The 24,353-nt window shown below is 39.9% G+C and overlaps 2 protein-coding genes across 5 annotated transcripts in view; one reads left to right on the top strand and one right to left on the bottom strand.

Annotated features, from left to right (window-relative positions):
* adgrl3.1 (adhesion G protein-coupled receptor L3.1) overlaps positions 1 to 24,353 on the top strand; it is a 112,191-nt gene that overhangs the window by 13,575 nt on the left and 74,263 nt on the right. For all 4 annotated transcript variants that reach the window (XM_085911126.1, XM_085911127.1, XM_085911125.1 and 1 more), the window contains exons 2-3: positions 894 to 974; positions 18,315 to 18,434. In XM_085911126.1, the coding sequence (XP_085767252.1) occupies positions 18,380 to 18,434 (55 nt within the window). In that variant the 5' untranslated portion in view covers positions 894 to 974; positions 18,315 to 18,379. The remainder of the gene's footprint in view (positions 1 to 893; positions 975 to 18,314; positions 18,435 to 24,353) is intronic.
* LOC147057012 (multiple PDZ domain protein) overlaps positions 1 to 24,353 on the bottom strand; it is a 103,130-nt gene that overhangs the window by 45,044 nt on the left and 33,733 nt on the right. The window lies entirely within an intron of this gene.

Genomic DNA, 24,353 nt, shown 5'->3' with positions numbered 1-24,353 from the left:
GACATGTCTTTAGTTTAGCACATCAACATTTGCGAGAGTTTTTTTTTTTTTTTTTTTTAAAGTCTGATAGCAGCACATTTTTTACCACAGGAATAACCGTAATGTGTTTGGGGTTTTGCTTTTTAAGTGCACTCGGCAATTTGCTGGTGTATTGTACCCTGCTATCTTGTTCCCATTTATCAGTAAATGTCGGTTTGGCTCCATTTTGTGTCTCTTTCTTTGCTTGGCACTCACTTGTCCATCTAACAAACCTTCCTGTTTACAGTTCTGACCAATAAGAGGAGGCAATTACATTGCATGGTTTCTCGTGACACTTTTTTTTGTGCACTTGGACATTTGAATGTGTCATTGCAAATTCAAGTAAGGTGGACTCCAACCCACCAAATGATCCTTACAAGAGAAAAACATCCTCAGCAGAATAAAGGCTACTTTGTATGCCAGGAATCAAGACGACAATTTGACTGACTGAAAAATGGACTCTGGTGTTTGTCAGAGAAACGGCGCCCATTTAACTCAGTTGTCCTGGCAAGAGATAAAGCATCAGCGTGGCGATAGACCATTACGTCGTTATGGACTTTGATACCGTGTCACTTAAAGAGTCATTACATGGCAGGCGCATACGGACCTTGTGCACACACATCCCCGCGAACCCTAAACAAGCAATTGAGAGTGAAAATGGCCTTGTGCTTCTTGTCTTTGAGTGGCTTATGGCTATTCAAACAATCTGGAGGGTGCTATTATTCTCACAGTGCACGCCATATTCACTTCACATTACGACTTTCTGTCTCCGTTGTGAAAAATGACTTGAGCTTAACTTCAGCGAGCTCCAATAACCGACACACTACCTCCCACTATCTCTTTGCTTTATCGTTGCTCTTTCTGTCTCTCTGCAGGACTTGGCCGTCCAGCTGCCAGTGAGATGTGATTCCCTGGGCGTTCATATCACTTTGACAAAGCAAAGTGTGCTATAACAGGTAAGAATGTGACAGTGTATGTTGATCACATTGTGTTCTCCGAAGAATTCGATGGGAAGGCTAAGCACTACCTTTCTGGACTAATGAGTAGTATTGCTTTATCAGCAATTGTGTGATGAACTGCAAATCACTGCTAAAAGGTCCTAGCACATCACAAACATGACACACATGCTGCATTCGAAAATCTGAATTTTGCAATGACTTTATTAAACTAGTGCAGTTTAGCTAAGGTAATATTTTCTTAACATCCATTAAAAGAAGATAATTGTTGTTTTTTTTTCATTTCAGGTATCGGTAGTCATAAAAAAAAAAACAATCAACCAAAAAGGTTTCTTGTAATTGTAGTTTCATACTACCTTGTACAAAATCTTGCAAAATAATTGTGTTGCTAATGACAGACTACACTCGCAAAATTAGCTTTTTCAAGCAGTTAAAAAAGTGCCAAAGTGAATTTTTTGCCATTATAAAACCTTGATCAACTATAGGTCAAATAAATAAATGTCTATCTGAATGTTTTGAAGTCTTTTTTTTTTTTTTTTTTTTTAATGGCATGTCTTCCTTTTAAGCATTTTAATTGCCCTCATTGAGTTTTGTAATTAGTGGGGGTCTGCATGGATTTAGATTGTGAACTAATCGAGAAGGAAAAACGTTTGCAAGCAAAAAGCATACTCTATTTTCAAAATCCAATAAATCAGAATTGATCAATATGGATTATTCTCCAGCCATTTACAGTACAGGCTGTGATTGAAGTTGTTTTTGGTCATTATCAATCATTTAAAGTAAGTTAACTCCAGTTAAATATTCAAACGATTAAACTCTAAACCCTCTGGTATTTTTAATAAAGAATGACAAGGTCATAATAATTTCATTTCAGTGGCAGATGCAAAACACATATTTGATAAATTGCTGCCAATGCTCAGGAGCATTTTCATTGAATTCAAAATTTTGTATGACTGAGAATCAACAAAGGCACAACTTCAAAAGCCTTCGACTTGAGCTTCCATTACATTTTATAATTGCATGTACAACAAATAATACATCATTTTATTCTGTGTGACAGCAGGTTGAGCACCAAGTATGACCATCCATCATCTTATTAAACTCTACTGAGATGATGGGTTTCCAAACACAGCAGAGGCCGGGGGCATAGTCACAAAAAATATACCCATGCACCTGGTGTGCTGATTTTATTTTCATTTTTTGCACAGAAGCTACTGTATGCATGATGATGATATTTTTTTTAAGGAGCCAAATTTGACCCATTGTTCTCTCTCGGGATCTCTGGGCTCCATCTGTGCCAGAAAGTGCACTAATTGGCCCGACAAATGTGCCCTCAGACTGGTAATGCAATCAGTTGTGACACTGTGATGATGTGAGAGTACACAAAATAGCATGCAATGTGCAGCGCTTGTAACATACAATAAAAATGTTCTATTTTGGGCGAGAAAATGAGAGTTGCTTCGCTCTTATCTTCATAAAGCAACTTTGACTAAATAATACATAGGTAAAATAAGAAGAGAGTTGAACAAGTCTAACAACAAAACAACACAGACGCTGCACCATGTGGAGCTCAGACAGCCAGGCAATAAATGTTCATTAGTTGTTAACTTTTTAGAAGTAACTCAGCCCATATGATAATTGCTGACAGATGTTTGAGGCGCCTGTTTGCAGATGTTGTTATGCTGGCTTGGAAATTACCACGTTGATCACGTCCCGTGTAAAGGCCACGCTTCTCAATGTGACCACAAGGCGGATAGAGGAGCATCATCGAGTGCGAACGTTGCACAATACAATGCGGCGTCGCTATCGGTTTCATTTCAGTCAACCCTCTGTGGGTTGAAGGCATCAAGAGGAGTTAAAGCGCAAAAGCGGGCCTTCATCTGTCCATGAAGCCACTCAGTGCAACTTATTTACAGTGCATTTACAAGCTGAGCGGGGCTTGTAAAATGTCAGATTTACGAGCGCCTTTTTAATTAGAAATACTGTCTTCTTCAGCCGGCCTGATGAATTGTACGTTCAATTTATTGACGGTAGAGAGGGATGCTGGTCCTGGTTATCGTCAGGCACATCCTGATTACCACGTTTTTGTACTAAAAGGAGAAATAGGTCACATCTTTCATGTATTAAAAAAAAAACTGAAATTGTATTTTGTTTGTTATTACTCAAGGTCAATAGAATTCATACGAGTCAAAACAGGTTTTGCAAGTTTTGTCTTATGTTACTTGACTTATAGGGTTTTATTTTTTTACGTCATGGTCACTTTTTGAAAGTTGATTGAATGTTTAATATCTTTCATACAAAACTATACAGGGGTGGTTCGGTGGGGCACTGGGTAGCACGTCCGCTTCACGGTTAGGAGGGTGCGGCTTCAATTCCACCTCCGTCCCTCCCTGTGTGGAGTTTGCATGTTCTCCGCGTGGGTTTTCTCCGGGCACTCCGGTTTCCTCCCACATCCCAAAAACATGCTTGGTAGGCCGATTGAAGACTCTAGATTGTCCCTAGGTATGAGTGCGAGTGCGGATGGTTGTTTGTCTCTGTGTGCCCTGCGATTGGCTGGCAACCGGTTCAGGGTGTCTCCCGCCTACTACCCGATGACCGCTGGGATAGGCTCCAGCACGCCCGTGACCCCGTGGGGACAAAGCGGTTCAGAAAATGGAATGATGGAACTATACAGTGCACTAAAACCACGTTAAGGTTAATATTCTTAAAATAATGCCTCTTAAAACTGAACATTATTATAAAAACAGATTTCGTCCTGTCTTATGAATGGGATCATGCTAGTGTAGCTAATATTTTGTACCAATGTCGGCATATGCCTTAATGAACTTCCTGTTCAGTGTGTCACCCCTAATGTTTCCCTTCCTGGCTCTCACATGAGTCAGCATGCTTCTTTTGAAATCCAATTCTGTGATACTAATGCTTCGTTTTGCCAAGACAATGAAGCAAAGAAAGAACAACAGGAAAGGGGATATATCAGTCGTCATGTTGGGATATGAGGCAGGCATGTGCTTCCCGTTGGGCATGGACAATTACAAAAACTACATTTGATGCATTACCAGTCAGAGTCCACATTTTAAACATACATCGGTTTCATTCGGTAAATACACTTTGCAAATATGACAACATTTATCACAAGGTGAAATATGAAAAGGAGATTTTCATTCATAACTCTAAATCTGACCTTGATGTGAGGAAAGGATTTAAAGACAAATTGGCTACGGTCTCAAGTATGCAATTCCAAAACACATAAACGCTGCTTTAATTAGCCACAAAATATTTATCCACAATAGAGCATATAATAATAATAATCCAAATAAAAAATGTTGCATTTCTACATTTAGTTTGGCCCCAAGTATACAACCAAAATACCCCCTGCCATTAAATAGAAAATCTGCAATTAAGGGATAATGTTCACTTTTTTACTGACACTGTCACCGAGGTATTAATTAACAATTTGTTTATTATTGTGGTTTGCAGTGTTGCTCTGCTTCACACTGAGAACACTTTCTAATTAACCTAATGTTTTGGTCGGTGACTACACTGTACATTAGCATTTGTATGCTATTATAATTCAAAGGCCAGCTCTATCAGCCCTTACGCTCATTTTATTGGATCTCTCACACACACACACACACGTATAAATTTTTTTTTTTTTTGCTCCCCTGCCAACAGTCTCCATTAATACAAGCGTATTGTTCAAGCGTATGACCTTTGCCTTGAGTAGAGAGGCCTTTGTCCTAGAACAATGGAGTCCATATTGGAAACCCTGCCAGTCAATGCCGTCCCTCCAGCTGCTCGAGAAATTGCGCAGATTGTGCGGGGTCCAAGTTGAAGGCTTGGAGGAAAGAACTTGTAGAGTGCCTGCGTGTGTTATTTTTTTTTTCCTTCTCTGTATTGTTTGTTTCTGTAAAATGCAAGCCTGTTCTCAAGAATCACCAGATGGGCTAGCACAATTAAAACCAGCCATATTCCCAAGTGCGCACATATGTGTGTGCATGTGCACACACATGCGCGCAGCCAGCCATACACGCAAACACACTTAGAGAGCAGGACACAAAGCAGATGTCTGTGGAAAAACGAAACCTGATCGACACTCTGATGCGGTGGAAGTTTGAGTGTCCCAAGCAAAACAGAAGTCAATCAATCAGTCACTCAATCAATAGATGTTTGTCTGGCTCGCTATCCACAACTATTATTTACAATTATGATTATTTACAGTATTTAGTGGAACTATCAAAGTAACCCTGAAGGTCATAGAATTTGTAATTCAAATAAAAATTTATTGTTTATGGTACCGTACTGCTATAGGGACAATCGTCCTGGAAATTTAAACTCATTCCGCCGACGTCAGCGGAATTTGTTTTCACCAAAATAGTCGCTCCTACCGCATACATTGACAGGCAGAAAAAAAATGGCGGCCGGTGCGAATTTCTTAGACTAAATTGAGTTTGTGAAATAATGCCGTATTGTCAACCAAGTTAACACAGTATTGACTGTTGTGTGATCAATCAGAGCGTGGCTATCTGAGTCCTCTATCTCAACATTAGGCCTCTTTGGACTTGTATTGAACCGCAGTAACATATCGGCTCACAGGAAATGAGCTTGGGACTGAAAGGTCACACTTTGGAATCCGACTACTACTGTGGCTGTGAAAATCTCAGCTCTTGAAATCCCTCAACAACTATCATCGGGTCTTTGACCTCTCAGCGCTTAACCTTTAGTTGTTCCAGCTGAAGGTCTTGGTGGCCAGCGGTGCGAGGGAGCGTCGGCTTTGCTGAGCAGCGCCCAGGTGCGACCGTGTTCAATGTGCAAAAGCCATCCAACCTTTTCCTTCCTCTTGAGCCCTCCCCCACTTCCCCCTTTAGCCATTCATGCAATGAGCCGGCTTAAATGGGGTCTCATGACTTGGCAGCATGCAATCATGTTCTCTTTTGGCTTTTGAATCCATCTTTGAAAGAACAATAACTAAGAACTAGAGTGGAACCTCTTTCAATTTAAAGGTTTCATTGTTTCACAGCTGAAGCAAACAATGGCCTTCCCTTAGTGTTTCCTCTTGATAGAACCAGTTTGCAAGACTAAGTAAGCTGCGGGTCTTGTATGGGTTTTTAAAAATCTGGATATGAGCATATTCCGTTTTTTTTCAGGTACTTGGCTTTGTGTAAACTGGTATATTATATTCCTTTTTGAAAAGGTTATTGACCACTTGTGAATATACTCAATGACTAGTCATTCAATAGTTCAAATCCTTTTGGCAAAATGGCTGGGACAAAATCTTTATGAAGTGTAAAAGAAATATTTCAAGTCATAATTTAGTTACTATGCTTGCAATACAAGTTGAAAACTGTTTATCACAAGTATTTCAAAAACATTACAATTTATTTACTTATGTATTTATGTATCTATTCGACAATTTATCAGTTTATCAATTTATTTATTGGCCGAATAGTTCTTGTCTTATCTTCTTTTGACTAGTCTGTTTTGGAGTAAGTTTCCCAATAAACAGCACAAAACAAAACCCACAAAAACAAATGCTGGATGTCATAATCAGTCCATGTCAGTGGCAGGCAGGCCAACCTGTGTTGATCCTCAAAGCTTTTCTCACTACTGCTAGTATATGATCCTTAACAGCATCTTCCGAGTATCCTGTTGACTGTGCCAAAGATACCACCTGTCCCTTGTGGAGCTTTAATTTCCCTCTAAGGATCATGACAATGTACCGCCGCAACACTCGTGAACACACACACACACACACACACACACACACACACACACACACACACACACACACACACACACACACACACACAAAGCACTTGCGGACACAAATAAGCGGTGACCTGAGTGCTCCTTGACGAGTGCGTCTACACACACATACACACAGAGACAAATACACTTGACAAGGGGGAAATAGCCTTCAGAGATAGCTTTTGTCAACAACTTGGAAAAAGTGCATCTATTTAGCATCATCGTATTCCTTGAAGGATACGCCATCTTATTTGTGAAGTGGCTGTGTGAAACAAAACAAGTGATGTCAGTTTGCCATGTTTGACTTTCTCCTCCTTTTCTGTTGCTCCATTTTGGCTACTGACACTCAAATCATTTCAAATGTTTTGTTGAGATGATAAGTACTTCTGAAATGACTGAAGAAAGTTTGTATTTCATGTTTTATGCTAAAATCTTGTGGATAAGTACAAGCCTCATCCATACTTGACTCTCAATACCATTCACTCTTCGAAGATTGAATCTTTTCAGAACTTTTTCTGACTGGCAATCCGAGTTGAAGGCCTAGAGCGGCTCCCTCGCTGCATAAAAGATGTGTGGAGTGAGCAATGAAAGTTTGATCACAAATTCCCTGCACGATTAATCATTGATAAACGCACAGTCTACATACAGTTACATCGCAATTCTCTTTCATATGGGCGGTCAGAATAAAGTAGTGTCGTGATACAGTACAGCATGTGCCCCTAGTCAAATAGTCAAAACTCAAACTCAGTCAAAAGCTCTTCTTGTTGACGATGAGAGCAATTTTTTTTTCTTTATGTCTCCATTAGGGATGTCATACTCGAGTCCGAATCAACATGTTTTTTTTATTTTTGTTTTCTTGTATTTGACTCCTTGGCATTTGAAACTTGAAATAATATTTTTCTAAATAGCAAAACAGCCATCTGATTGGTTGACTTAAAAGTTAGTCTTTGTGGGTTCTAAAATGTGTTTTTACCAACAGAAAGTACAGTAGGTGGCAATCAGGGACAACAAACCCTGGCGCGGCAACGCCTTCATGTTCATTTATTAGCTTTGAATTTGCTGCTGTTATGTGGGCGCCTCTCCCTGTTTGGTGGATTGTTGCCCTCGGTCTACTCAGGGTCGACTGCCATTAATAAAGCAACATTGTTATATTAAATTATTCTTGTCTGTCTATACACACAGTTAATAAAGCATATAGCCATCTAAAAAATTTTTTTGAGCATCATGAAATTTTCCTCTAACAGTGTGGTGGTGAAAATAGTATTCTTCTGTCTTGAGGTTTACTCACCTGGACATGGACCTGAACCCGGACTTAAACTCATTCTGTGACTCAAACTAAAGTAGGATTTGATAAAGCTGGACAATTTTGTATTAAATTGGGGAATAGTCCACTATAATACATTTAAAAGCATTAACCGGTATTACTGTTGTCAGCTTATTTTGTTCTATACAGACTTGGTGACAGTAACTCTCCACTTTTCTAGCCAGTATTTTAGTTATTGTTGTCAAAGCCTATTTGAAGCAGTGCAAGTATATTTACAGAGAAAGAAAATTGGTGCCCCTGTGTGACATGAAGAAAAAAAATATAGCAGAAATATGATGTATTGCACATATAGCATAATATAAAGTAAACAATAATGGTCACATAATCTCGTAAGAGTTGTCCTCCATCTGTCCCTTTGAATGGCTATATTTTCAATGCCGGTCCCCCTTTGCTGATTGGAATATATCAGCACACGGGGGGATATGAGCCAGCAATATGATCCAGACCTGGCGTGATTTGAATATGAAATGATTCAATTATTGATTTCAGTTATTTGGGTGTCGCGCCCCGAGGTGATATTGTAGCAGCGCAATCACCACGCTGACATTTAGCGTCCGTGTTTACCTTTACTGTCTCCGCTGATTGCCTCCAAATCGCTCGCCGTATGTCCTGCCGGAGCTCATTGTATCATCACTTTTGTGCTATTTAGGGAAAAAGTGATGGATGCGGCTTATCAAAAATGCAACAGTTTGTGTGCTCGGCGCTTGTGCAGAAAATAATAACATGCCCTCGCAATCATGGAAGGGTGATTGATACAGGAATGTAATTGAGCAATATTGAACATTGCAAGCCTGAAAAAAAGAAAAATAGAAATGTATGCCTGCTAGGAATGGAATAGGGTTTGAAGTTCTCACCTTGACAGTGATGGAGACGTGAACTTCGATCCCCGGATATGCCTGCAAGCTGTGCTCTTAAGCTCAGCTTCAGCTCTGCGGGGACAGTAAATGCCTCGATTTTTATCTGATAATATTCCAGGTACACCTCTGAATAACTGCTGCTGCGTCGCCCTGCTCCCTGTATACTTTGAAGAAAATCGCTTTTTCGCTTTCCATTCGTTTGCGCCGATAGACGTGAAAATGTAATATCTGACGAATGTGTTTGCTGACAAATATTCCCAATATCGTCGCGGACATCTGTCATGAGACATTTTATGTGCACGGTTGCGCTGAGCTGCACGGCTGTCAAAGTGACTCCAAAAGAGGTAGTTTTAATGTCACTCCACTAAATAGAAATGTTTTTTTCCTTGCACCCACTGGTGGATTTTGTACTTATGAGTCAAGTTGACAATGTGGAAAATGAAAGCAGTTCTCCTAGGTGGATTCTGCCGTATTTCTGATGCCATTTTCTCAGCAGTTAGACAATCCAACGTTAAGTGGATGTTTTATACTAGCGTTGGTGTTCATGCATTATTGAATTATGAACAGGGCCTAGTCTGGTAAGGGCCTTTTTGAATAAATATTTCACTACCATGATCTACCCAGTTTCTACCTGCTCTGTAATGTAAGTGGCAAGGGATGGGCCCAAACGTTCTCAAGCAAAAATTATTTTGCTTCTTAATTTAAACAGTGTGATCCACATCCATAACTTAGAATTGCTGAATCGGAACAAATCTGTCACATTATTTCCTGGCAAAGTTAAAACATTGTTACTTTATCGAGGTCATCTGAATCTTTAGAAGTTTCATAGAAAGGGAGAACAATAGATTTAAGGAGCCCGAGGACATGGGACATTTTTAATCTTCTTTGCAGAGCATCGGGCACAGCTGGATTGAAGGATGGCGGAGGCAGCAAGACAAAAAAAAAAAAAAAGAAAAGAGAATTACGGTTGAGACACTGCAAGCTTATGTTGAATTTTAGGTTGGTTTCGATCAGCAAACTAAAGTTCGCACAAAAAACCACCAGATGACAAAACGATCATAACCAAAAAAAAAAGTTATTTGCAAGTTATTCACAAACACCATTCGTTACTCTTGTATATAATAATTCATTTCGCCACTATGGTGCTCAGAAGATCAAAATGGGCAATTCCAAATATTGGGAGCTTTCCATAAGGATACTTATTATGAAATGAATAGAAATAAGGACAGCAACTAAAATGCTAAATGGGCAGAACAAGATAACAGAGTCCTTGATTTTTTTCAGGGTATTTCAATCTAGGCCACACACGTCATTTCCTGCCTGTCTGTCTGTCTGTCTCCACATCACCGCAGCATCACTCACTGCTGAGGTGGCTGTTCTCCCTACTGTACAGAACAACCCCCCCCAACACACACATCCACATTGGCGCAAACTTTGGCCTGTGGCTTTAAGGCAGGGCTTTGATGGATACACTTTGACAGGACTGGGTTCGGAGCCCAGCGACAGAGGACGAGAGGGGAGCGAGCGAGTGTGTGACGAAGAATGCAGATGAATCAAAGTGAAGAAAACAATGGCTGTGGCAGTGGAATCAACATCACTGTATCTCTAGTTGACATAATTGATTGTATCAGAGGCAGTTTTGTAAACCATTACCTCTCCCCGAATGTGAACGAATGACTATGTGGATGACTGTGTGTGGCAACTGTGAAGGAATTTAAATCGTTTTTACAACCAAAAGTGGAAGGATTTTTTTTTTCTTCTCATCTTCTGGCTTGATTGAATACATCTTTCTGACATCTCAGTCCCAACATGTTAATATTTTAGAGCAGTTATCTGCACATCAGAGATGACAAACCCAACAGTTAACATACTAGTCGAATCCTTTCACTACAAATATTGAGTAAAACTGGATGGATCAACACTGGCTGCTTTTAAAAAAAAAATAAAAATGCTATGCTATACAATAAAATACGATACAATACTACAATATGACACTACACGATACGATAGGATGCAAAACAATGCGAAACGACGGGATACGAAGGGATGCGATACGATGTGATACAATGCGATATGATGCGATCTGACAAAATTGTAAATTATAATATTATTACATTTTCAGTATCCTTAGATGTGCCAAGATGAGGGCTAATAAGTTGGCAGTGAGGAGAAACTTTGGATGCAGTGTCAAAAACATGACAATTAAAAAGATATGCTCAATGTGGCGTGATTAATTGAGCAATAGACTTATCTTTGCCATCTGATGCTCAACATTGTTATCTTTCCAGTGCAAAGTTAATATGTGAACTGTGTAGGTGTCCCAAATGTGGCCTGGTCCTAAAGTGTTACTGTGTAAATGAATATTTGTTCAATCATGATATTGGTTGATTTAGATCGCTTTTGTCACTCCCACTGCAACCAACTGCCTTCACCCTATCAGCCTCGGTCCCTCTGTCACTGTTTTATCCCGCACTTCCATCTCAATTTTCCTCAGCCTATTTCCTTCTTGACCTCTGTATCTCCTTCATCTCTCTTTCCTGCTCTCATATTCTTTATCTCGTTCCCTTATCCTACTTGCTCCCTCCTTCCATGCCGTCTAGTCTCGTGAGAGAAAGAAGACGCGTGCAGTTGATTAGACGGGAGCATTAGAAAGTTCACATTGGATCAGAATGTAGTGTCTAGCCGCCAGGCAGTGAGGGATACAAACGCCGGAGCATATAGGCGAGGTCGTCGGCGGTGGAATTTTCAGGGAGGTTTTGGGCGCATCAGATTTCCGGGCGCATCCTCGGAGCGGTTGAGGGCAGCCATGCGGAAACGACAGTGGTCCGGTCAAAGCCGAAACTCTCCTAGATGCAATTTTCTGACGGGCGGAGAATGTCTAACATGGAGGGGGGTTGGGTGCTCCTGAGCCCATAGCCCATTTTTAAAGGAACAAATCTTTAGCGAGAATTTGCCGCTCCCTCCTAATTGGTTATGAATGTTGCAAAGACAAAAAGCCACACAGACAAAAATAATTTAATGACCAGTGATCTGGCTAATGAACATCATAGAAATACCCAAACACATTCTTTGGGGGATTTCTAGTCAAAGTGAGGTTTTTGGTTGGTATTTATTTTTTGTTTTGCAATCATATTCCGATACGTGAAAAAAACTTTGTATTTTGGAGTGTGTTGCCAAAAACACAGCTACTTATGAATAGTAAGTAGAAAAATACATATAAAACAAGAATGAAGACAGATGCAGATGTGTAGATGTAATTACAAAATAGACATCAGGCTACATGCGACTAGCCAGACGTTGCCGCCGAGAATTTTAAAGTGACCACAGCATGTCAGACTGATGTAGGGGTGACCTATTGCTCTAAGGCTACACACTCCTGCGCTCTGCACTTCTTTGCTGGGAAGCCACACAAAAGATTTACAAGGCACACTGTACGTTATAAATTGCCAGCCAGGCCACTTGTCTTCAGGGCACCATGAAAATAGTGCACATTCCTACAGTCAGGCAGGCCCCGCACCCATCTAATCGCAAATGTGTGTGTGTTGTATTGTTGCGTGGAAAACAACTCGTGGGTGTAGCCATACTGCAGCAAGATGCATCCGGCCAATGTAACAATGTGTCATCTTTAGTCGACGTCGGATTTGTTCAGATAATGGAGAGTGTGTGTGTGGAAATGGTAATCATCGGTTTTAGGGGCAAACTATTATGCTTATAAAACATTTGGTGACTGCAATGTTGTGTTTTTAAAGCATCATAAAATTAGATGTTAAAATGTATATACAGTATCATTGGTGTCCGGTCAAAACCTCCTAAGTCACATTTTGGTGAATTTCATAATTTTTTAAAAATCTATACTTTGGTGAGTACAGACTCAGATTGATCAATTTCCACTTTAATGATTATCGTTAGTCCTGTATTTACTCTGTATCGGATCGATACCAAATCTTGCAATATCACACACCACTAACGAGGAGTTCCTAGCTCTTTGTTGTTTTTCACACTAAAGTGTGTTAAAACCCGGCACAAAAAACAACAACATGTGACTATTAATTAGGAATTTAATTTGATTCGTGTGGGCTCCACCACACGCAACGACAATATGGATGCATGTTGAGGCCGTCACGTCAAGACATCCATGTCATCGGGAGCTGACAGGTTGTGCTGTCTCAGTACGAGCCTCCAGTCACTCTCAGGGGCCCCTCACTGCTAATCATTATCTTGGGCTTCATCAGCAGAGGGCAATTACAATGAAAGGGGAGGGGGTCTCCATTCAAAAGCGCTCATGGTGGTTCAAATGTGTGCACGGTGTATTTACACAGTATCCATCCGTTGCACTTCACTGTGCATGCTTGTTTGCAAGCGCTTGTCTCGCTCGTTACAGGCCATTACATGCGATGCAAAGAACACCCACCCACCATTCCTGGATTGTTTTTTTTTTAGCTACCTGTGTGAGTGTGTGAGTCATTCTAATCAAATTTCTGCCTGTCTACCAGTCTGGTGCTGATGATAATGTGCTTCACTGCCCTCTCACTCTGTGTCACCCACCCAACCTCATTAAGCACACACGGGAAGGGTCCGTGGTGGTTTAACCCACCCTAGCAAGCCAACTGGAGGTAATTTACCATAGCTTGGCAGACACATGCCACTTTACTGAACACAGCGCACGTCCCCCTGAGCTTTGCTCACGCTCAGACTTTTCACTCCAATGGAGCACAAAAGAGCGAGAGTCTTAAGAAAGACAGGAAGTAGAGAAGGAGCAATAAAAGAGGCATTTGGTGTCAAGCGCCCCCTTGCAGAGGTGCAAGGCATTGTGATGTTATACAATACAATACAAAATACAACAATATCTTATTTTACAACAGCTGCAGCTTCACAAATAACAATGGGGACAACCGCGACGAGAGTGAAAATAGAAAATTGCTATCTGTTTCAAATATTGGAAAATGTTTCATATATTAATGAAACATCTCGATATCATGCAAACTACGATCACAATAAGAAACGTGTTAAATGAACATGTCTCATGCAGTGGCAGTGAAATCTGATCTTAATTTCCTTTGCAAAGGCAGAATACGCGATCCACGTTTTACCGATTAAAAATAACTAGAATTGCTTCTGTCATTTGCTTTTATGCACTTTAATTACAATAACCAATTTGTTATCAAGCACTTTGAGCAATTGTTTCTGAAACTTGTGCTTTGCTAATTATGTGCATGCTTGTCTGTCACGACTGAATTCCGCTATTTGATTTAATTCTAATTAGGAAAGACGTACAAATAGAAGCAAGGAGAAAATGATGGAATTTGTTGAATCACTACCATGCAACATTATTCTAAGATTTGGATACAGCTCGGGTTAGCAAACACAGCATGGGCACATTTGAGAATGTCTGCCGCAAGGATGAGGGGGGGGGGGGGTCGGGTATCTGGTCTCCTAGCGATAAGCATGTGTGTTGCAGACTGTGAATGCACGAACGTCTGCGTGTGTGTATGTGACATCTGTTGACAAGGTAGCCTAGTCCGGTCAGCCCTCATTAGTGGAAGAGAGAATCCCTGAATGAGGAGTTCTGCGACAGACAGGACTCTCTCGTTAGGGGATAGTGCGCACAAACACACTGCTAGGGTCAGACCGTCATGGCGCACAGAATCTGCACAACATCAATTAGTTCATAGATGGTTGCAATCTATTCTGTCAATGTTGTGGCCCTGGCAACTGCCTGCAAAGAGTTATTATTCAGGGCTGGAACATAGGACATAAATACTAACTCCCCAGAGCATGCGATATATTGACGATTGGGTTATGCATTATAAATTCAGACACATTGTTTTTGTCATTTCGACTTACTTTTCAAAATGCTTTGAGCAGATGTTTGCAACAGAGGCAAAAATACCGCAGGGCTCCTAAGCTGAACAGAATCCGGACGGAGACGAAGGTTGATTTTTTTTTTTTTCAAATTCCCAAACCATTTTATTCTACTGTAATATATAAATACTTTGGTTCCAAATATCTCAAAAGATTTATTAACAATGTTGAAATCATTTTAGGACTATCCAAAGACGTTAATCACAATACAAAAGAGTATTTGAAGAGGCCTGAATAAATAATAGAAACATCCTGATTGGACTCAATGTTAAAATTACACTGAAAAAAAAAAACTGTTGTGTTGAATTAATACAATTTTAATATATGGATTCAGATAAATTGTTCAAGTACATATATATACTACATTTTCTTAGATGTGTAGTTAAAAAAAATAGATGGATCCAGATGATTTTACTTTGCGCAAACAGTAAAATAAATAAAATTTCATGAATTCAACAATTATTTTTCAGTGATTTATTAATCATGCTGAGACATTATTCAAAATCCAAGGTGTTTGTCTTTTGCAATTCCACTGTGGCTTAAAACACGCCGTCAACACAAAGCATTTGAAACCTCAACCTGCCATATTTCATATTTTCAATCTCAACAAACAGTTTAACTAACTAGTTAAGGCTTAATGATGCAGCACTCATCTCGAATATAACACCTCAGTTACTTCATCAATTTAACACAGAGTGGGTTCAGATGGAGCTCACAGTGTTTGCCAAACCTATAGACAGACCGTGTAAACACAACACATATGTTCTTCTGATTAGCACCATTACTGCCTATTTACCTCATCATATGGAAACCGATCAACTCATAAGATGCTGAATTGACAAAACACAACAACGCTTTGAGCGTCAACGATCAAATGTGGAGGATATAATTAGCCAAGCATACGTAAGAATCCGACTGATGTGAATGATGAACTTGAATGATTTAAAGTCAGATTAGCTTGAGGCTGTCATTCAATTGCTCCTGTGTGCAAAGTCAAGTGCGGTGGAAATGAGAGGGTTAATTAACCAATGGGGGGAGACAGCGGCCTAGCAGCATACGGAGTGATAGAATAGCTTTTGAATTATGGAACAGTGGAATGCTGCGGCTGGTGGCGTCCGGCCATATGTCAGCGTATACCGCCTGTGTCTAACCGAGGGACAGCTGGTCAGATTGCTCATGTTCAAGTGAGTTAGAAAGCAATCAATCAAAATGGGGCAGCTTGTTGAGTTGTTTAAACGGGTCTAGAATACGCCGCTTGCCTATTGTTGGTGCCATTAGGGATTTGTCAGGTAGTGAAGATATTAAATGAGGCCCCAAAAGAAACATCACCTTGTCGTAGAAGGAGATAAAGCCTCTGAGGTCATGTTCAAGATGATTTAGCAGAAAGCCTCGGTTGATGAGGCTCGAGTAGTTACATTATTACGCGTACGATTTTCAATTTAGACTGACAGACGTTCAAAGCATTCAAGGAAATGGTTGCTATATTTTCCCTTCCGCCCTTTTAGCTGTTGGCAAATTGTAGAAAAGACGTTTATAGATTTGCATCAATATTTAAGAGACTCTATTTTCAGCACAAGCCTTCAGTACATACGAATGTGTTCGTCAGTATCTCCATTTCAATTGTGAATCAAAATGCGGAAAGTACTTGACACTGTTGTGAAATTTTGTCCGATAGTCATTTTTCAAAGCCGTCTCTCCAACACGATCAGTTTAATGTCAGCGTGTTATTGTCGGTGGCAAGATTATTATTATTTTTTTTATTTGGCCTCACCATTTTGGCTGCGTATGAACAAATGCTACTGCTTAATCCCTAGCACTAAAATTATGCCCCAAGCATTTTTTTTAACCAATGTACTGACCTTTCCATTTCACTCCTAATAAATAATTTTACAGTTTGTATACTTTTGTCAAAATTCACCATAAGTGGTTTATTAGATATAGTAAGGAACCAAGGTCATATATTTTTTTCCAAAATGTCAAAAGCTGACACAATTATAACACCCTGTATTACATCCCCACAGCATGGCCTCCAGATTTCTATGGATATACAACAATCGGCGACAGGTCAAGTATTCATGCAGCTGCTAGGTGCTAATCCTAATTTATTACCACCATTTAAAGCAAATTTTTCATATTTCAGATTTATTTGGAGAAAACACAGGGTCAATAAAAACCCAGATGACCATTCCCTGCAAAGTCCAATCTCAAGTGTGCACACGTCTCTCTGTGCTGTCTCCAGCATGAAGCTTTTTGTCATTGTGACTACTCGGGGGATGCATTATGCATATACAGCATGTCTCTAGTGCTTACAGAAGGTCAACGTGTCAGCTTGGCAGTTTAAATATATGAAATAGAAACCTGCTATTCACTTAATAGTTGCAGCAGAAGCAACGTGGCTATTTGCCTACACAGCATGACATGATGGAGATGCACTCTGTCTCTTAGTCTCTGCTGGGCTTCAAACTGTTTGGTCACCCTGATCAATAGTCTCTGTTACACATGATATATTTCCCCATGGCTCCGACTGCTTTTGCTCCATCTGTGCCATGCGCCTGCCCGTGCTCCTCTCCGATTCCCTGTGAAGGCTTTGAGGTATTTGAGCTGCCGTTATTGTTGAAAGGCTCGCGCAAATGGTCATTTTATTTTAATTGGAATGTGAGATCAATGAGGTTAGAAAGTGGCAATTTGAGAGTACGTAAAGAAAAATGCTGCATTGATGCCTTGCTCGGTTTGCAGCACAAATCAATGGCTGTTTTGAAAACAGTTGGAGAAATGATGCAAAAAAAATAGATATATATTTAAATTGTTTATTGTGGATTGCATAATTAGACTCAAAGCTGACTTTAAAGCTGACTCAAAACGCCGTCCTAACTGAGATTGAGGCACGATTGCAATATTTAACTTGTGTTAAAACAGCACAGACTTATTCTTTTTTGGCAGACAGATTAGAATTTTGGGATGCATTCTTTCTCATTAGTGCTTCAAACTTTTTTCAATCTTTCATAACTTAATAAACTTTGGACCTGTAAATACAGCAACATCAGATAATTTCCTGTTGCCGAGACATGAAGAATTAAACTATGCCAGGACCCACTGAGTCATTTCGATTATTTTTTTCAAGTATTTGTGTGCTTTTAAACATCTGCTCCCCACATTCCACACGCAGTTGATATTCATTTTCTACATATTGCACACTAGTATTAAATTATGACTTATGTGTGACGACGGTAAGCGGTAGAGGCTGTTTAGTGTTTGTATGTTTGTACAGTTCAGAGCAGAAAAATATGTTTTCTTTTTTTTATGATGCATTATTAAAAAGGCTTTTACCATTCCCAAGTGTGCTTTGCGGATTAGAAGCGTGTGGAAAGTAATGTTTGACTAGCAAATGAAAATTCATTAAAAATCCTCCAAGCTTGCAATTACTTAGATCAAGATTGCATTTCATATTTTGTAACCTCTTTCTATTATTTTCCACACAATTTTACACCTTTGCATCGTATAAACACAAGCATAAACACATGATCAATGTGTTTTTCGTTTGTTGTTTTTCAGGTTTGCTAATAAGTTGTGAGAAGCAGGAAGTACATCCTCCTCTACTTCCGGGCCAACTGAACGTCATGTGGACCAGATGCCTCCTCTTCCTCTCAATCTTGTTTACTCCCATTGCCATCGGTAAGAATTTTCACACAAGCCTCACTATCGTTAAGGGACTGAAAATTCCATCGGTTCACTACTATGGATGTCACATGACCAAACCGAGAAAATGACCATTTATCAACCACCATCAAACCATTCATAAAAGATTTAAAATCTAGACACATTCATACTTGGGGGTGGTACGTCAAATAAGCTAACTCACTTGTAAACTCCACATACAGAAAGCCCCAAGCCAAGTTCTGTAATGATGACGTGCAAGGCCACCATGCTTCTGTTAATCACGGTTCACAATAACAAGCACAATCAATCATAAGTATTGTATACTTACTCTTAGATGACGTGCACCTGGGGAAATGTGAAAAGGAAGGTTGGACGTTGCCTTGGCTATACAGAAAGGAGATTTTACAGTGACGCATTATGTGAATCATTGCAGTCAACTTTGTATTGATGTTGGGGTTATTCTATTTCTCCTCTTTGTCACATCCCTTTCATGATGCTCAAAAGGCATTTCCAGTTTCCCCTGCAATAATGAGCAAATTTTTGCTCAACAGATTTAAATTTAATTTGGTGCAGGATTACCAATGTGCACCATTTTGCATCTGGATGACGATGCTTATTTTGTTGTTTTTTTAACGATGCTTCACTTATTACAAGCACACACGAGCAAGTGCTCAGATGCCCCAGCCGCTTGTCTGTGTATTTCCCCCTGTTGCTGCTGCACTTTGATGTCTGCTAGAGGGAGCTCTGGCCCTCTTGGACTTAATCCCATTAATGGCTTCTGTCAATCACCCCGTTGTGAAGAAAATCTGCTGCGGATGAGCTCAACACACTTGCACAGGTCTCTAGTGTGTGCACCTGCACCGGCATACTCACACTGCAGACAAGGATGCTCATGAAATGATGAAATAAAATATACGCCCAGGTCCCATTTCAAAAGAGTTTTTTAGTTTTAGTGCCAGTTTCGATGGCTAAAGAATAAGTCGACATATGCAAATGATGCTGTTGATACTTAAGCAGGATTAGTTGAAACAAAGACCCTTTAGCTTGAGGACACGGCATCTTCTTCTTCACAGAGCCTTGGCTTGTCATTAGGCCAAGGGATGGATGCATGCTTGACATTACCCATGTAGATCACTGCAGTGTTCTACTTCTATAATTACCCATTGAAGGATCTCAAGCAAACTGGATCCAGTAAGGGTTGGTCTCCAATATCCATCAACCCATTCAGACTATGCAAACTATCCATTTGTTACCACTTAGCCTGCTCGGGGTCATGGGGAGGAGATGTAGCCTATTTTAGATGAATATTGAATCAGTTGCCAATCAACCGCAAGACATTGACAATCATAACTGTGGTCACTGTGAGAGAATCGATCCTACGCTGCCTGCGTGAAATTCAGCAGTGAATGACTTACAAAGCAATACATTCTTCCTGAAAGTGGCAAAAAAAAAAAAAATCATTCACTAAGAGTCTCCATCACTGAGATCGATTCAATATGCATTTGTACACAATACTGATGTTACGATACAGTTCATTCTCCGTTCATCTCCCGTAATGTTCTACAATTGGAATTCGGAGGATTTACATAAGACTGTATTGTTACATATATTGTGCATTGTTTAGACAATACTACTACAGTAATTCATGGGGGACAAGGACCAAGTACCGTTATAAATTGAGAAATAATTAAATCTCTGTTTAATGTTCAGAATTGCCCATACTATTAGTAATGATAACTAGTGTTGGGATAACGAAGCTTCAAATTTGCTTCGTGAACCAGTTGTACTTTTTTGACTCCTCTTTATTCAACAGGGCTGAAATCACACTGACTTGTCATTTCTTAAACCCCTTTTCTTTTTAAACCAACAGTGGCATCTAGAAGAGCCGAAAAGACAACTGATTCATGAAATTTGAACTTTCATTTTCATCACGTATCACCACTACAAACCCTAAATTACATTTAGTTTCCTATTAAACATGGCTTTGGCAACATCTTAGTATGTTTCGGAATAAGAACAAAAAATGGGAATCGTGAGATTTTCAGTGTGCCAAAAAAAACCCCAACAACAAAGAAGTTGAATTCAACAGTGACACTTGAGTAGAGACATTTTGTCACAAATTAACTGCCACCTTAAAACCTCCTTCAACAAAAGGTCATTTATGCCTGAACTCTAACAGGTTTATTTGTGCAAACATGACACTGAATGTTGTCCAACTTCAACTAACAACTTCACTAAAACCTGACCTTCCTGTACACACAAGTAGTTTAACAATTACTATGCCCCATCATTAATCAAAGTTTTCAAAAGTAAGTTGAAACAACAAGAGGGGCATATCATCGCGGCGGGAGAGCTGTGTGCCATTTTTGGCCAAAGTCAAGGACTTTTAGCTGTGATATGATAAAAAAAAAGCAGGAGGATGGAGACTACATAAGTAGTGTAAATGTGGAACTGATTTAAAATAAATTGTAATGTGTGCAAAGGGTCACTTGTGTGACCTCCAAATGTCACTCTGGGTGTTTTTAGGGGGCGGGGGGGTGGCTGATTTATGTGATTTGAGTCGTTTTTTGACAATGTAAGGAAAAGCTGCTGCACTTTTCCTGCCTCAACCGAGGCAGCATTTCAGTCACTTGGGAGCATTGAAGAGAAAAGTCTCGCCTCTATGAAAGTGCACATGCAGGGAATGTGGGGATGGTTTTTCTATAATATGTTGCATCTCAGCTCCAAAATATTCTTTCATAACTTTTATAGCTGTATAGATTGCAGTACACATAAATTGTCTGGGCCAGGACAGAGGAACACACAAGCTGTTGTTAGATAGTTCACCTCACTGCTGTTTTTTTCATTGGTTGACAATAAAATGAAACTAGAACTAGAAAAATGCAATTCCATCAAAAACTGACTGTGATGCAGTCTTGGAGCTAAAATGGCAAAGAAAGAAAATAATACAAGTCTGTCATAGCATATCAAATCCATCCTCAGAAACTATGCAAATACAGTATGTCCCTGAACGTCTGTGAGAAAAAGAGAACAATAGATGAGGAGCAGAAAAATCTAACTTGATTTTTAGTCAGTGTTTTCATTTGTGAGTGATGAATATCAGAACCATCTCCCTTGATGAGTTCTTATGTTGTGGTTGCTGCTGAACGGTATTTACGTTTGCACGGGCAATGTTTAAAGTAAAGTTCTTTAAATAACCAAATAAGACTTAATCGCGAGAAAAGATTAATTATTGATTGAAATGACCAAGGGCTAATGTGAAGATGATTTGTATTGCAGATCCATCAAGTTAACTTAAATGGCTGGAATTTGAGTGCCGCATCCTTCATGTGTAGTGTTGCCTTTGACATTTTTCTCCTCCGAACAATTCTTGTTTAGGTTGATCCTCTTTTGGAAAATCATAAGAAGATAAATGACACAATATCATTTCCCACAAACAAAATTATATAATATAATTTTATATAATATTTTATTACGATATATGATATAATATAATATTTTATATTATATTATATACTTCCGCCTGAATTATCGTTGAGTCTCTGATTGCTTTTGATGTTGATGACCTTGAATTTAACAGTGCGGCAAAAATGAGGTAATTTCATTCATTCATTCATTGACACGTATTGAATAGGTTGAGGGAAATGTGCAAAACATTCCCTCTGCCTCGATTGTAGAGTTTCCGCTGCAAGCAACATCAAAGTGATTGCTTGACTCGCTCGGCGGACGCGCACTATCACCCTTTAAAATATCTTTTGCCGTGTTTGCATCCGTTGCTCAAACATTAACAAAAGCCAAAAACACTTGGCAGTCCAAGCGAGGCAATCGCCTTATAAGTATATATCCTCCTCTCCCTCACCTTCGCCTTCTCCTTTCCATCTCTTCACCTCATCTGCCACTCTCTTGTTCTTGGCCCAAATGTAAAAATCAATATCCTTTTGTTTCCGTCCCCCGAGGCGACGAGAGCGTCCAAATAAGATTGTCTGTGCCGTCTGTGGCTGCCAAGTTTGTGTCACCACTTACACCGGCACTGACACATTAACATGCGCTCACACCTTGCCGTGTGTGTGCTCACACGCATGACTTAGAGCGGATCTCCCGTCCAGAGAAAGGGTTATGCCACTGACACAAATATGAGTTTTGGAGAGGAGAGTTAAACACAGACATCGTTTTATAGGTGAAGCTGCTAATTAAAAGGAAAAATAAAAGACGAGACAGGACAAAGTGTCTGGTAGACAACATTTACTGCCTTGAGATGAATTTCAAGACCTCTTATTTGAGTTATGAGGTGTTTGAATGTGTTTGTGTCTTAATATGGCCTTAATGCCTAGTGGAGACCCTGCGAGGAAGGTAAACATGTAAAGCAAAGCCGCTCTAGACTGCCACGTCACAATAGAAAATATTGATCCTGTCACGCTTCAATTAACCACTCTCTTCAAAAGTGACATTGGTGCACACTAAGACATAATAAATCCATTGAAGGAAATGCACATTAACACAGTAATGACCCACTGGCCCACTATGTGCACACCAACACAAAGCTTATAGTACGGCTAAGACACTCATCTTTTCAGAAGTTGTGCTGAAGGTTGAGTGATAGCCTCTGGGTCTCTATGCGTGTGTATGTGCGTGCTTGAACGTGTTCATTAGAGAGGACCTTTTCAGTAAATGTCATTTATATATCAGTCTTATCTCTGAGCCATCTTATGCCATTATCAATGCAGAGCCCTTGAGAGCTACGCTGATATTGCGCAATGTAAGCCGTAAATTTATGTCTCTACATGTCATCATTTGCCAATGCGTGTGTGTGTGTGGGGGGGGGGGGGGCAGGCAGAGCGGTGAAGGGCAGCATTAACCGAAGTCCGGGCAGCGTGTCATTGAGCTCATTCAGATTCTTCGCTGCATCTGTGTAACCCTGATGCTCGTCCAACCAATGGGAAAGCGAGGGATGACGAGGTTGCTATGGTTACGAGAAAAGGGAACGCAAGAAAGTTGCTGCTGAACCTCACTTTTCAGGGACGTTTTCTTTGGTTTTAAATATATTTTTTGCTACGTGCAAAGCGCAGAGTATTATTTTTTTGTAGTCTTTAAAATATGTTCAACTACTACAACAATAACAACAAAACAGATGTTAAACGACACCAATTATCGGCCTGAACATGCATAAAAAAAAAAGAAAAAAGTATCGCACTGGACATCTGGCTTTTCCTATGTTTTAAAATCTGCTTGTGGTTGATAGTAAAAATACAAAACAATCCCACGTATCACAGTATAAATTTACAACACGTAAAACCAACAACATGTGAAACTGAGCATTTTCCCTTTAAAAAAATAAATAAAAAAATGCTACAACTGCAAGTGTGGTTGATTAGTGTATTTATCATCACGGAGAGATCCATATTTCAAGTGGAATGGCAGAGCTGGTCGAGGCTCATTGGTAACACGGATAAAACAGAGTACCTCAGCAACAGTCTCATCTATCAAGGGATGATAGCAGGTGCTCACAGGGATCTTTGCACTCAAAGGAGAGTGAATAACAACATCCAAGTTATTCCACAACAGCCAAAATTCCCCTCGGAACATTCAAGCACACATTATCAGTTTGAGATATTTGCCACATCATTAAACTGTCGTGAGAGTATTACTATAGGTTATGTTATGGTGGTGCTGGGGGCGTAGATTTGAACATCATTGGTAAAGAATGTTCCAGTGTCTACTTCAAGTTAATCCAACAGACGCAGCAGAAATAAAAAGATTCTGCCTACTTGACATTGAGTATGACTATGTTGAGCATATGTCGAGTCAATTACGAAGCCTACCCAATTCTCTTTAGTGGAGGTCCAGACAATGCATTTCCCCCCTTGGCAAAAACTGCATTAAATCCAGGTCAAACAAAATCCAGACACACCACGTCAGCAGCAAACCGCTGCTTCT

The sequence above is a fragment of the Syngnathus leptorhynchus genome, chromosome 5 (genome assembly GCF_054491065.1).
Source record: "Syngnathus leptorhynchus isolate UIUO chromosome 5, UIUO_Slep, whole genome shotgun sequence".
Lineage (NCBI taxonomy): Eukaryota > Metazoa > Chordata > Actinopteri > Syngnathiformes > Syngnathidae > Syngnathus > Syngnathus leptorhynchus.
Note: the sequence above shows the minus strand (reverse complement) of the source record. Positions and strands in the feature narration are given on the sequence as shown.